This window comes from Bombina bombina, chromosome 6 (genome assembly GCF_027579735.1).
Source record: "Bombina bombina isolate aBomBom1 chromosome 6, aBomBom1.pri, whole genome shotgun sequence".
In the NCBI taxonomy this organism is placed as follows: domain Eukaryota; kingdom Metazoa; phylum Chordata; class Amphibia; order Anura; family Bombinatoridae; genus Bombina; species Bombina bombina.
Window position 1 is genome coordinate 9,501,143 of NC_069504.1, and position 13,755 is coordinate 9,514,897.

Here is a 13,755-nt window from a genome sequence, read left to right on the forward strand (position 1 = left end):
TTGTTCATCTGGGGTTAACCCTTGGTACACTGTTGGTACCGTAACAATGTGATTAAACAATGGAATGTTTATTACTTAAACGTAATTATAGCACACAATAGCTGAGGCCAGCAAACCTGTCTTTAGAAATTAGCTTCTTAAAGCTAAACACAGTTAACTCCTTCAGTCCTGACAGAAGGTTCTGTCACAGAGGGGTACATGATACTGTGTGTGTAGTGAGAGGTACATGATACTGTGTGTGTAGTGAGAGGTACATGATACTGTGTGTGTAGTGAGAAGTACATGATACTGTGTGTGTAGTGAAAGGTACATGATTCTGTGTGTGTGTAGTGAGAGGTACATGATACTGTGTGTGTAGTGAGGGGTACATGATACTGTGTGTATAGTGAGGGGTACATGATACTGTGTGTGTAGTGAGGGGTACATGATACTGTGTGTGTAGTGAGGGGTACATGATACTGTGTGTGTAGTGAGGGGTACATGATACTGTGTGTGTAGTGAGAGGTACATGATACTGTGTGTGTGTAGTGAGGGGTACATGATACTGTGTGTGTAGTGAGAGGTACATGATACTGTGTGTGTGTAGTGAGAGGTACATGATACTGTGTGTGTAGTGAGAGGTACATGATACTGTGTGTGTAGTGAGGGGTGCATGATACTGTGTGTATAGTGAGGGGTACATGATACTGTGTTTGTAGTGAGGGGTACATGATACTGTGTGTGTGTATTGAGAGGTATATGATACTGTGTGTGTGTAGTGAGGGGTACATGATACTGTGTGTATAGTGAGGGGTACATGATACTGTGTGTGTAGTGAGGGGTACATGATACTGTGTGTGTAGTGAGGGGTACATGATACTGTGTGTGTAGTGAGGGGTACATGATACTGTGTGTATAGTGAGGGGTACATGATACTGTGTGTGTAGTGAGGGGTACATGATACTGTGTGTGTAGTGAGGGGTACATGATACTGTGTGTGTGTAGTGAGAGGTACATGATACTGTGTGTGTAGTGAGGGGTACATGATACTGTGTGTGTAGTGAGGGGTACATGATACTATGTGTGTAGTGAGAGGTACATGATACTGTGTGTGTAGTGAGGGGTACATGATACTGTGTGTGTAGTGAGGGGTACATGATACTGTGTGTGTAGGGAGAGGTACATGATACTGTGTGTAGTGAGAGGTACATGATACTGTGTGTGTAGTGAGGGGTACATGATACTGTGTGTGTGTGTAGTGAGGGGTACATGATACTGTGTGTGTAGTGAGGGGGTAGTGACAGCATAGATATTTATTCGTGAGACAGCAGGACAAACAGCAACGTTTCGAGACTTCTGTCTCTTTGTCAAGCTAATGTGTACAATAAACTAGAACACCTTATATAGCAATCTACCACCAGGTGGCGCTAAAAACACAGGTAAGAATTAACCTCTTATATACTAAATATATTTATCATATAACACATATAAATTAAGTACAAAAGATACTCCATAATTATCATTTCAATAATGTTATTCAGAGATTGGCAATTGAATTTAAGGTAAAATGTACAAAATTTAAAGTGCAGTGTACAAAACTTACTCAGAAATGGTTCCCTAGATATTTACTACAATACAAAATAAAATTTATAGTACAATATTGAATTCTGAATAGATTAACAGGGGTTTTTTGAAAAAATATTTTTAATTTTTAATTTTTCAAATTCTAGAATTCAAACACAGAGATAATTTCCCTATAGAAACACTGATAGATCCCAGTCCTTATTCATACCATTGGGATACATGGTACCCAATTCATGAATCCAGAATGCTTCACGCTGTTTTAGCATTTTCTCTCTGTCCCCACCTCTACGTAATTTGGGGACATGATCAATGATCTGAAAACTAAGTTGATTTATGGCATGTTTTTTATCTAAAAAATGTTCTGCGACTGGAGCTTTAACATTTTTAGTTCTTATAGAACTTTTATGTTCTATGATTCTATCGCGTATGCACCTTGTTGTCTCTCCAATATAGCTCCGCCCACAGGGACATTTAATTAGATAAATTACATAATCAGTGTTACAGGTATAGTATCCCCTAATGTAATATTTTTTACCATTACATGGGTGGTGGAACACCGGGCCTTTAATTAAATTTCCACAACATGAACAATTTAGGCATGCATATGAACCACATCTGTTGGTAGTTATATATCTCTGATTTATAGTTTTTCTAGATCCTATATCTGCCTTAATTAAATGATCGTGGAGATTTTTGCTGCGTTTGTATGCCGGCATAGGTGGTTTCTGGAATTCTAGAATGTTAGGGTTACATTCACTCAATATATTCCAATGTTTCCTCACTATTTTTTGTATTGCCGGACTGAGACTAGAAAATTCTGAGACAAAGGCTAATCTACTATCTTTGTCAGTCTCCTTTCTCTTATTTATAGTTTGTAACAAACTTTCTCTAGGAGTAGACAAAATAGATCTAATTTCCTTTTTAATTAAAGTTGGTGGGTAGCCTCGCTCTATAAACCTTTGACCCATATCTCCCAATCTAGCCTCTACTATATTAGGGTCAGAAACAATACGTCTGACTCTTAATAGTTGGCTTTTAGGAAGAGAGTTTATTAAGGATGGAGAATGTGCACTATCATAATGTAACAAACTGTTACGGTCAGTACTTTTCCTGAATAGATCAGTTTTTAAAGTGCAGCCATCCTTAATCACTCTAGTGTCTAAAAATTCAATAGTTTCCTCATTCCATGTTAATTTAAATTTGATATGATTGCTGGCAGAATTCAAATCTGCCACAAATGCCATTAGGGTTCCAACGTCGCCCAGCCATACCCCGAAGATATCATCTATGTAGCGCCACCAAGTGGCGCCACATAGAGTAAACCAATTATTACAAAAACCAAATTTTTCTTCGAATACATTCATAAAAATGTTGGCGTCGTTTGGGGCGACGTTGGAACCCATGGCTGTACCTTGAATCTGCATATAAAAGTTGTCTTCAAAAAGAAAATAATTGCAATTTAGTACCATATCAAGTAACTGTAACAAAAAGTCAACTTTCTGTCTGTTCAATTTAGAATCATTTGCCAGCACTGACTCTACAGCTCCCAGACCACTGGCATGTGTAATGGAGGTGTATAAACTGTCTACATCTAAGCTATAAAGAATAAATTTACTTGAAGAGAAGTTTAGAGTCTCCAATTTAAGGAGGAAATCACTGGTATCCTTAATGAAAGATGTAGACAGTTCCACATAAGGTCTAAGTATCTTGTCTAAAAAAACAGATACATTAGTAAGTACAGAGTCAGTGCTAGCAATGATGGGGCGACCGGGGGGGGGGGGGGGGTTCAAGGTTTTTGTGTATCTTGGGGAGGACATATATCACTGGGGTGTGGGGATGTTTAACTGTAAGAAACTTAACTAGATCTGCATCTATCAAGTTATTTTTAAGAGCTGTATTTAATTTATGATCCAATTCTTTTTGTATAGAGAATACAGGGTTTTTTGTTAGTTTCTTATAAACAGTACTATCCTTTAATTGCCTATAAATTTCATTAATATAATCAGTTTTAGACATTAAGACTAAAGCTCCACCCTTATCGGCTCTTTTCAATATGATATCCTTTTTTGATTTTATTGCTTCCAAAGTTTCAAAATCTTTTTTGTTAAAATTAACTGATTTTAAATTGTTGTTAAAATAATTTTTCCTATGATTAAATTGCTCATTAGTTTCAGTAATGTGTTGAAGATGTTCAATATCCTTTTTAACTAAATCTATATAGGTTTCCACACTATGATTTAATTGGTTAGGAATAAATGTACTCTTATTGCGTAAACCAAGTTGCTGCATAGAAATACTTTCTTTATTTTGCATTTTAGGTTTATCTTGATACGGGATATTACTAAAGAATGCTTTCAATTTTAGAGTACGGAAAAATCTAAATAGATCAGTTTGCAATCTAAAAAAATTACATTTCTGCTTTGGACAGTAAGATAGTCCTTTGTTTAAGACGGAAAGTTCATCAACAGTAATGTCAGCCTTAGAGATATTTACCACGTTGTTAACGGTTATGCTTTCTTCTGAGATCGAAGTTGAAGATTTGATTTCACTTTGTTGGTCGTGGTCTTTTTGGCTTTTGCGGTGTTTCTTTCCTCCACGCCTTTGTCGGCGTCTGAGTCCCCCGGAGATGTGCCTGATGATTCCGAGCTGCTGCCATGGTATGCCGATATCCCTCCGCGACGTCTCTGACGACCGGCAGTTGTTCTGCGGTTGGTGCCTTCCGGATCATACCGCCACCGATAGACTCTACCTTGAGTATAATCTTTTTCATCTCGGCTGAATTTGGTACGTTTCCGTACTTCGATCTCTTTTCTGAGATCATCAATCTTGGATGTAGTATCTGTCAGTATTTTGTTTGACTCCTCTTGTGGCAAGGTATGTTTAATGGTGGATTCCATCTCTGTCAGTTTTGTTTGTTGTTGTACAATTTCTTTGTTAAGGCAATCAACTGTTAGTACCATAATGTCCAGTGAGCATTTGTTTAATATTTGCTCGAATACATCACAGTAATCTTTATTATCCCGCATTAGTGTAGGGCGGGCATTCATACGCAGTCCCCGTGGGATTCTTTTTACACGATGATATTCCGCTAAAGTTCTTTTTTTCTTACAGTTAAACATCCCCACACCCCAGTGATATATGTCCTCCCCAAGATACACAAAAACCTTGAACCCCCCCCCCCCCCGGTCGCCCCATCATTGCTAGCACTGACTCTGTACTTACTAATGTATCTGTTTTTTTAGACAAGATACTTAGACCTTATGTGGAACTGTCTACATCTTTCATTAAGGATACCAGTGATTTCCTCCTTAAATTGGAGACTCTAAACTTCTCTTCAAGTAAATTTATTCTTTATAGCTTAGATGTAGACAGTTTATACACCTCCATTACACATGCCAGTGGTCTGGGAGCTGTAGAGTCAGTGCTGGCAAATGATTCTAAATTGAACAGACAGAAAGTTGACTTTTTGTTACAGTTACTTGATATGGTACTAAATTGCAATTATTTTCTTTTTGAAGACAACTTTTATATGCAGATTCAAGGTACAGCCATGGGTTCCAACGTCGCCCAACATTTTTATGAATGTATTCGAAGAAAAATTTGTTTTTTGTAATAATTGGTTTACTCTATGTGGCGCCACTTGGTGGCGCTACATAGATGATATCTTCGGGGTATGGCTGGGCGACGTTGGAACCCTAATGGCATTTGTGGCAGATTTGAATTCTGCCAGCAATCATATCAAATTTAAATTAACATGGAATGAGGAAACTATTGAATTTTTAGACACTAGAGTGATTAAGGATGGCTGCACTTTAAAAACTGATCTATTCAGGAAAAGTACTGACCGTAACAGTTTGTTACATTATGATAGTGCACATTCTCCATCCTTAATAAACTCTCTTCCTAAAAGCCAACTACTAAGAGTCAGACGTATTGTTTCTGACCCTAATATAGTAGAGGCTAGATTGGGAGATATGGGTCAAAGGTTTATAGAGCGAGGCTACCCACCAACTTTAATTAAAAAGGAAATTAGATCTATTTTGTCTACTCCTAGAGAAAGTTTGTTACAAACTATAAATAAGAGAAAGGAGACTGACAAAGATAGTAGATTAGCCTTTGTCTCAGAATTTTCTAGTCTCAGTCCGGCAATACAAAAAATAGTGAGGAAACATTGGAATATATTGAGTGAATGTAACCCTAACATTCTAGAATTCCAGAAACCACCTATGCCGGCATACAAACGCAGCAAAAATCTCCACGATCATTTAATTAAGGCAGATATAGGATCTAGAAAAACTATAAATCAGAGATATATAACTACCAACAGATGTGGTTCATATGCATGCCTAAATTGTTCATGTTGTGGAAATTTAATTAAAGGCCCGGTGTTCCACCACCCATGTAATGGTAAAAAATATTACATTAGGGGATACTATACCTGTAACACTGATTATGTAATTTATCTAATTAAATGTCCCTGTGGGCGGAGCTATATTGGAGAGACAACAAGGTGCATACGCGATAGAATCATAGAACATAAAAGTTCTATAAGAACTAAAAATGTTAAAGCTCCAGTCGCAGAACATTTTTTAGATAAAAAACATGCCATAAATCAACTTCGTTTTCAGATCATTGATCATGTCCCCAAATTACGTAGAGGTGGGGACAGAGAGAAAATGCTAAAACAGCGTGAAGCATTCTAGATTCATGAATTGGGTACCATGTATCCCAATGGTATGAATAAGGACTGGGATCTATCAGTGTTTCTATAGGGAAATTATCTCTGTGTTTGAATTCTAGAATTTGAAAAATTAAAAATTTAAAATATTTTTTCAAAAAACCCCTGTTAATCTATTCAGAATTCAATATTGTACTATAAATTTTATTTTGTATTGTAGTAAATATCTAGGGAACCATTTCTGAGTAAGTTTTGTACACTGCACTTTAAATTTTGTACATTTTACCTTAAATTCAATTGCCAATCTCTGAATAACATTATTGAAATGATAATTATGGAGTATCTTTTGTACTTAATTTATATGTGTTATATGATAAATATATTTAGTATATAAGAGGTTAATTCTTACCTGTGTTTTTAGCGCCACCTGGTGGTAGATTGCTATATAAGGTGTTCTAGTTTATTGTACACATTAGCTTGACAAAGAGACAGAAGTCTCGAAACGTTGCTGTTTGTCCTGCTGTCTCACAAATAAATATCTATGCTGTCACTACTCTCTGTTTTTTTGATATCATTACCTTGACCTTGGAAGCAGGTCATTGTGACTTTGCAGGATAGCACCTGTGTGCTGGACTTTGCTCTACCTCTCCATGTGTAGTGAGGGGTACATGATACTGTGTGTGTAGTGAGGGGTACATGATACTGTGTGTGTAGTGAGGGGTACATGATACTGTGTGTGTAGTGAGGGGTACATGATACTGTGTGTGTAGTGAGGGGTATATGATACTGTGTGTGTAGTGAGGGGTACATGATACTGTGTGTGTAGTGTGGGGTACATGATACTGTGTGTGTAGTGAGAGGTACATGATACTGTGTGTGTAGTGAGAGGTACATGATACTGTGTGTGTGTAGTGAGGGGTACATGATACTGTGTGTGTGTAGTGAGAGGTACATGATACTGTGTGTGTAGTGAGGGGTACATGATACTGTGTGTGTAGTGAGGGGTACTTGATACTGTGTGTGTAGTGAGAGGTACATGATACTGTGTGTGTAGTGAGAGGTACATGATACTGTGTGTGTAGTGAGGGGTACATGATACTGTGTGTGTGTAGTGAGGGGTAAATGATACTGTGTGTGTAGTGAGGGGTACATGATACTGTGTGTGTAGTGAGAGGTACATGATACTGTGTGTATAGTGAGGGGTACATGATACTCTGTGTGTGTAGTGAGGGGTACATGATACTGTGTGTGTAGTGAGGGGTACATGATACTGTGTGTGTAGTGAGAGGTACATGATACTGTGTGTGTGTAGTGAGGGGTACATGATACTGTGTGTGCAGTGAGGGGTACATGATACTGTGTGTGTAGTGAGGGGTACATGATACTGTGTGTGTAGTGAGAGGTACATGATACTGTGTGTGTAGTGAGAGGTACATGATACTGTGTGTGTAGTGAGGGGTACATGATACTGTGTGTGTAGTGAGAGGTACATGATACTGTGTGTGTAGTGAGAGGTACATGATACTGTGTGTGTAGTGAGGGGTACATGATACTGTGTGTGTAGTGAGGGGTACATGATACTGTGTGTGTAGTGAGAGGTACATGATACTGTGTGTGTAGTGAGAGGTACATGATACTGTGTGTGTAGTGAGGGGTACATGATACTGTGTGTGTAGTGAGGGGTACATGATACTGTGTGTGCAGTGAGGGGTACATGATACTGTGTGTGTAGTGAGGGGTACATGATACTGTGTGTGTAGTGAGAGGTACATGATACTGTGTGTATAGTGAGGGGTACATGATACTGTGTGTGTAGTGAGAGGTACATGATAATGTGTATAGTGAGGGGTACATGATACTGTGTATAGTGAGGGGTACATGATACTGTGTGTGTAGTGAGAGGTACATGATACTGTGTATAGTGAGGGGTACATGATACTGTGTGTGTAGTGAGGGGTACATGATACTGTGTGTGTTTAGTGAGGGGTACATGATACTGTGTGTGTAGTGAGGGGTACATGATACTGTGTGTGTGTAGTGAGGGGTACATGATACTGTGTGTGTAGTGAGGGGTACATGATACTGTGTGTGTGTAGTGAGGGGTACATGATACTGTGTGTATAGTGAGGGGTACATGATACTGTGTGTGTAGTGAGAGGTACATGATACTGTGTGTGTAGTGAGGGGTACATGATACTGTGTGTGTAGTGAGGGGTACATGATACTGTGTGTATAGTGAGGGGTACATGATACTGTGTGTGTAGTGAGAGGTACATGATACTGTGTATAGTGAGGGGTACATGATACTGTGTATAGTGAGGGGTACATGATACTGTGTGTGTAGTGAGAGGTACATGATACTGTGTATAGTGAGGGGTACATGATACTGTGTGTGTAGTGAGGGGTACATGATACTGTGTATAGTGAGGGGTACATGATACTGTGTATAGTGAGGGGTACATGATACTGTGTGTGTAGTGAGAGGTACATGATACTGTGTATAGTGAGGGGTACATGATACTGTGTGTGTAGTGAGGGGTACATGATACTGTGTATAGTGAGGGGTACATGATACTGTGTTTGTAGTGAGAGGTACATGATACTGTGTATAGTGAGGGGTACATGATACTGTGTATAGTGAGGGGTACATGATACTGTGTGTGTAGTGAGAGGTACATGATACTGTGTATAGTGAGGGGTACATGATACTGTGTATAGTGAGGGGTACATGATACTGTGTGTGTATGTAGGGGTGGTACAGTATACTGTATGTGTGTTGAGTTCTAGCAATGTTGTGTGAGTGCATAGTGTAGTACGTTTGCCTACATTCTTGCTATGTTTCTCATGACTCACTCTTATAATACCCAGGAACATGGAGGTACGGAAGGAGCTTACGGACTTGCCCGAGCAGAACCTGCCTCTTTCAAACCCAGCTACGGCCAAGCAGATGACTAATGTCCAGCCCCTGAGGAGGAAGCGAAGGCGCACTCACCACTCCCATGGTCCCAGGCTGATGCGTGTGGGTTGTTCTCTAGGAACTTGCCAGGTTCAGAACCTCAGCTACAGACTCTATCAGCTGATGAGACAATCAGGGAAGAAGGATTCCCCAGCCCACCTCAGCAGCCCCCAGGGATATGGCTGAGACCAGAGACCTGATGTGACCTTTGCAGTAATTAGATCATTCTAGGCCAGAACAAAATGATTTATCTCCCACAAGAGCACAGCTGGTCTGAGATATTTATTTTCCATCAAACCTTTCTCCAGCAGTAACCTCCAGATCCCTGTAATCTGGTGCCCACTGTACCTTCAGCTATCTGCCCCCTACACTAGAGATCTCTGTAATAAGCTGGCCATCATACCTTCAGCTATCTGCCCCCTACACTAGAGATCCCTGTAATCTGGTGCCTACCATACCTTCAGCTATCTGCCCCCTACACTAGAGATCCCTGTAATCTGGTGCCCACCATACCTTCAGCTATCTGCCCCCTACACTAGAGATCCCTGTAATCTGGTGCCTACCATACCTTCAGCTATCTGCCCCCTACACTAGAGATCCCTGTAATCTGGTGCCCACCATACCTTCAGCTATCTGCCCCCTACACTAGAGATCACTGTAATCTGGTGCCCACCGTACCTTCAGCTATCTGCTCCCTACACTAGAGATCCCTGTAATCTGGTGCCCACCGTACCTACAGCTATCTGCTCCCTACACTAGAGATCCCTGTAATCGGGTGTCCACTGTACCTTCAGCTATCTGCCCCCTATACTAGAGATCCCTGTAATCTGGTGCCCACCATACCTTCAGCTATCTGCCCCCTTTACTAGAGATCCCTGTAATCTGGTGCCCACCATACCCTCAGCTACCTGCCCCCTATACTAGAGATCCCTGTAATCTGGTGCCCACCGTACCCTCAGCTACCTGCCGCCTATACTAGAGATCCCTGTAATCTGGTGCCCACCGTACCCTCAGCTACCTGCCCCCTATATTAGAGATCCCTGTAATCTGGTGCCCACCATAGCCACAGCTACCTGCCCCCTATACTAGGGATCCATGTAATCTGGTGCCCACCATACCCTCAGATACCTGCCTCCTATACTAGAGATCCCTGTAATCTGGTGCCCACCATACCCTCAGATACCTGCCTCCTATACTAGAGATCCCTGTAACCTGGTGCCCACCATAGCCACAGCTACCTGCCCCCTATACTAGAAATCCATGTAATCTGGTGCCCACCATACCCTTAGCTATCTGCCCCCTATACTAGAGATCCCTGTAATCTGGTGCCCAACATACCCTCAGCTACCTGCCCCTATACTAGAGATCCCTATAATCTGGTGCCCACCGTACCCTCAGCTACCTGCCCCCTATACTAGAGATCCCTGTAATCTGGTGCCTACTGTACGCTCAGCTACCTGCCCCCTATACTAGAGATCCCTGTAATCTTGTGTACACCGTACCCTCAGCTACCTGTCCCCTATACTAGAGATCCCTTTAATCTGGTGCCCACCGTACCCTCAGCTATCTGCCCCCTATACTGGAGATCCCTGTAACCTGGTGCCCACCGTACCGTCAGCTACCTGCCCCCTATACTAGAGATCCCTGTAATCTGGTGCCCACCGTACCCTCAGCTATCTGCCCCCTACACTAGAGATCTCTGTAATCTGGTGCCCACCATAACCCCAGTTACCTGCCCCCTATACTAGAGATCCCTGTAATCTGAAGCCTACCATACCCTCAGCTACCTGCCCCCTATACTAGAGATCCCTGTAATCTAGTGCCTACCGTACCCTCAGCTAACTGCCCCTACACTAGAGATCCCTGAAATCTGGTGCCTACTGTACCCTCAGATACCTGGCTCCTATACTAGAGATCCCTGTAATCTGGTGCCCACCATACCCTCAGCTACCTGCCCCCTATACTAGAGATCCCTGTAATCTGGTGCCCACCGTACCCTCAGCTACCTGCCTCCTAAACTAGAGATCCCTGTAATCTGGTGCCTACTGTACCCTCAGATACCTGCCTCCTATACTAGATATCCCTGTAATCTGGTGCCCACTGTACCCTCAGCTACCTGCAGCCTATACTAGAGATCCCTGTAATCTGGTGCCCACCGTACCCTCAGCTACCTGCCTCCTATACTAGAGATCCCTGTAATCTACCCTCAGCTATCTGCCCCCTATACTAGAGATCCCTGTAATCTGGTGCCCACCATACCACCAGCTACCAGCCGCCTAAAATAGAGATCCTTGTAATCTGGTGCCCACCATACCCTCAGCTACCTGCCCCCTGTACTAGAGATCCCTGTAATCTGGTGCCCACCATACCTTCAGCTACCTGTCCCCTACACTAGAGATCCCTGTAATCTGGTGCCCACCGTACCCTCAGCTACCTGCCCCCTATACTAAAGATCCCTGTAATCTGGTGCCCACTAAACCCTCAGCTACCTGCCCCCTATATTAGAGATCCCTGTAATCTGGTGCCCACCGTACCATCAGCTACCTGCCCCCTATACTAGAGATCCCTGTTATCTGGTGCACACCGTACCCTCAGCTACCTGCACCTTATACTAGAGATCCCTGTAATCTGGTGCCTACAGTACTATCAGCTACCTGCCCCCTATACTAGAGATCTCTGTAATCTTGTCACACCGTACCCTCAGCTACCTGCCGCCTATACTAGAGATCCCTATAATCTGGTGCCCACCATACCCTCAGCTACCTACCCCCTATACTAGAGATCCCTGTAATCTGGTGCCTACTGTACCCTCAGCTACCTGCCCCTATACTAGAGATCCCTGTAATCTGGTGCTCACCATTCCCTCAGTTACCTGCCCCCTATACTAGAGATCCGTGTAATCTGGTGCCCACCGTACCCTCAGCTACCTGCCCCTTATACTAGAGATCCCTGTAATCTGGTGCCTACCGTACCCTCAGCTACCTGCCCCCTATACTAGAGATCCCTGTAATCTTGTGCCCACCATACCCTCAGCTACCTGCCCCTTATAATATAGATCCCTGTAATCTGGTGCCCACCATACCCTCAACTACCTGCCCGCTATACTAGAGATCCCTGTAATCTGGTGCCCACCATACCCTCAGCTACCTGCCCCCTATACTAGAGATCCCTGTAATCTGGTGCCTACAGTACCCTCAGCTACCTGCCCCCTACACTAGAGATCCCTGTAATCTGGTGCCTACAGTACTTTCAGCTTTCTGCCCCCTATACTAGAGATCCCTGTAATCTGGTGCCCACCGTACCCTCAGCTACCTGCCACCTATACTAGAGATCCCTGTAATCTGATGCCCACTGTACCCTCAGCTACCTGCCCCCTATACTAGAGATCCCTGTAATCTGGTGCCCACCGTACCCTCAGATACCTGCCCCCTATACTAGAGATCCCTGTAATCTGGTGCCTACCATACCCTGAGCTATCTGCCTCCTATACTAGAGATCCCTGTAATCTGGTGCCTACTGTACCCTCAGCTACCTGCCCCCTATACTAGAGATCCCTGTAATCTGGTGCCCACCGTACCCTCAGCTACCTGCCCCCTATACTAGAGATCCCTGTAATCTGGTGCCTACCATACTCTCAGCTATCTGCCCCCTATACTAGAGATCCCTGTAATCTGGTGCCTACCGTACCCTCAGCTACCTGCCCCCTATACTAGAGATTCCTGTAATCTGGTGCCTACCGTACCCTCAGATACCTGCCCCCTATATTAGAGATCCCTGTAATCTGGTGCCTACTGTACCCTCAGCTACCTGCCCTTATACTAGAGATCCCTGGAATCTGGTGCCTACCATACACTCAACTACCTGCCCCCTATACTAGAGATCCTTGTAATCTGGTGCCCACCGTACCTTCAGCTACCTGCCCCCTATACTAGAGATCCCTGTAATCTGGTGCCCACCGAACCCTCAGCTACCTGCCTCCTATACTAGAGATCCCTGTAATCTGGTGCCTACCGTACCCTCAGCTATCTGCCCCCTATACTAGAGATCCCTGTAATCTGGTGCCCACCGTACCTTCAGCTACCTGCCCCCTATACTATAGATTTCTGTAATCTGGTGCCTACAGTACCCTCAGATACCTGCCCCCTATATTAGAGATCCCTGTAATCTGGTGCCTACCATACCCTCAGCTATCTGCCCCCTATACTAGAGATCCCTGTAATCTGGTGCCCACCATACCCTCAGATACCTGCCTCCTATACTAGAGATCCCTGTAATCTGGAGCCCACCGTACCCTCAGATACCTGCACCCTATACTAGAGATCCCTGTAATCTGGTGCCTACCTTACCCTCAGCTACCTGCCCCTATACTAGATATCCCTGTAATCTGGTGCTCACCATTCCCTCAGTTACCTTACCCCTATACTAGAGATCCCTTTAATCTGGTGCCCACCGTACCCTCAGCTACCTGCCCCTTATACTATAGATCCCTGTAATCTGGTGCCCAACATACCCTCAGCTACCTGCCCGCTATACTAGAGATCCCTGTAATCGGGTGCCC

The 13,755-nt window shown here is 43.2% G+C and overlaps 1 protein-coding gene across 1 annotated transcript in view; it reads left to right on the plus strand.

The window, feature by feature from the left end:
• ADM2 (adrenomedullin 2) overlaps positions 1 to 10,103 on the plus strand; it is a 49,735-nt gene extending 39,632 nt beyond the window's left edge. Inside the window, exon 3 of the mRNA XM_053716306.1 lies at positions 9,110 to 10,103. Within this exon, the coding sequence (XP_053572281.1) occupies positions 9,110 to 9,383 (274 nt within the window). The 3' untranslated portion in view covers positions 9,384 to 10,103. The remainder of the gene's footprint in view (positions 1 to 9,109) is intronic.
• Positions 10,104 to 13,755: the final 3,652 nt, after the last annotated feature.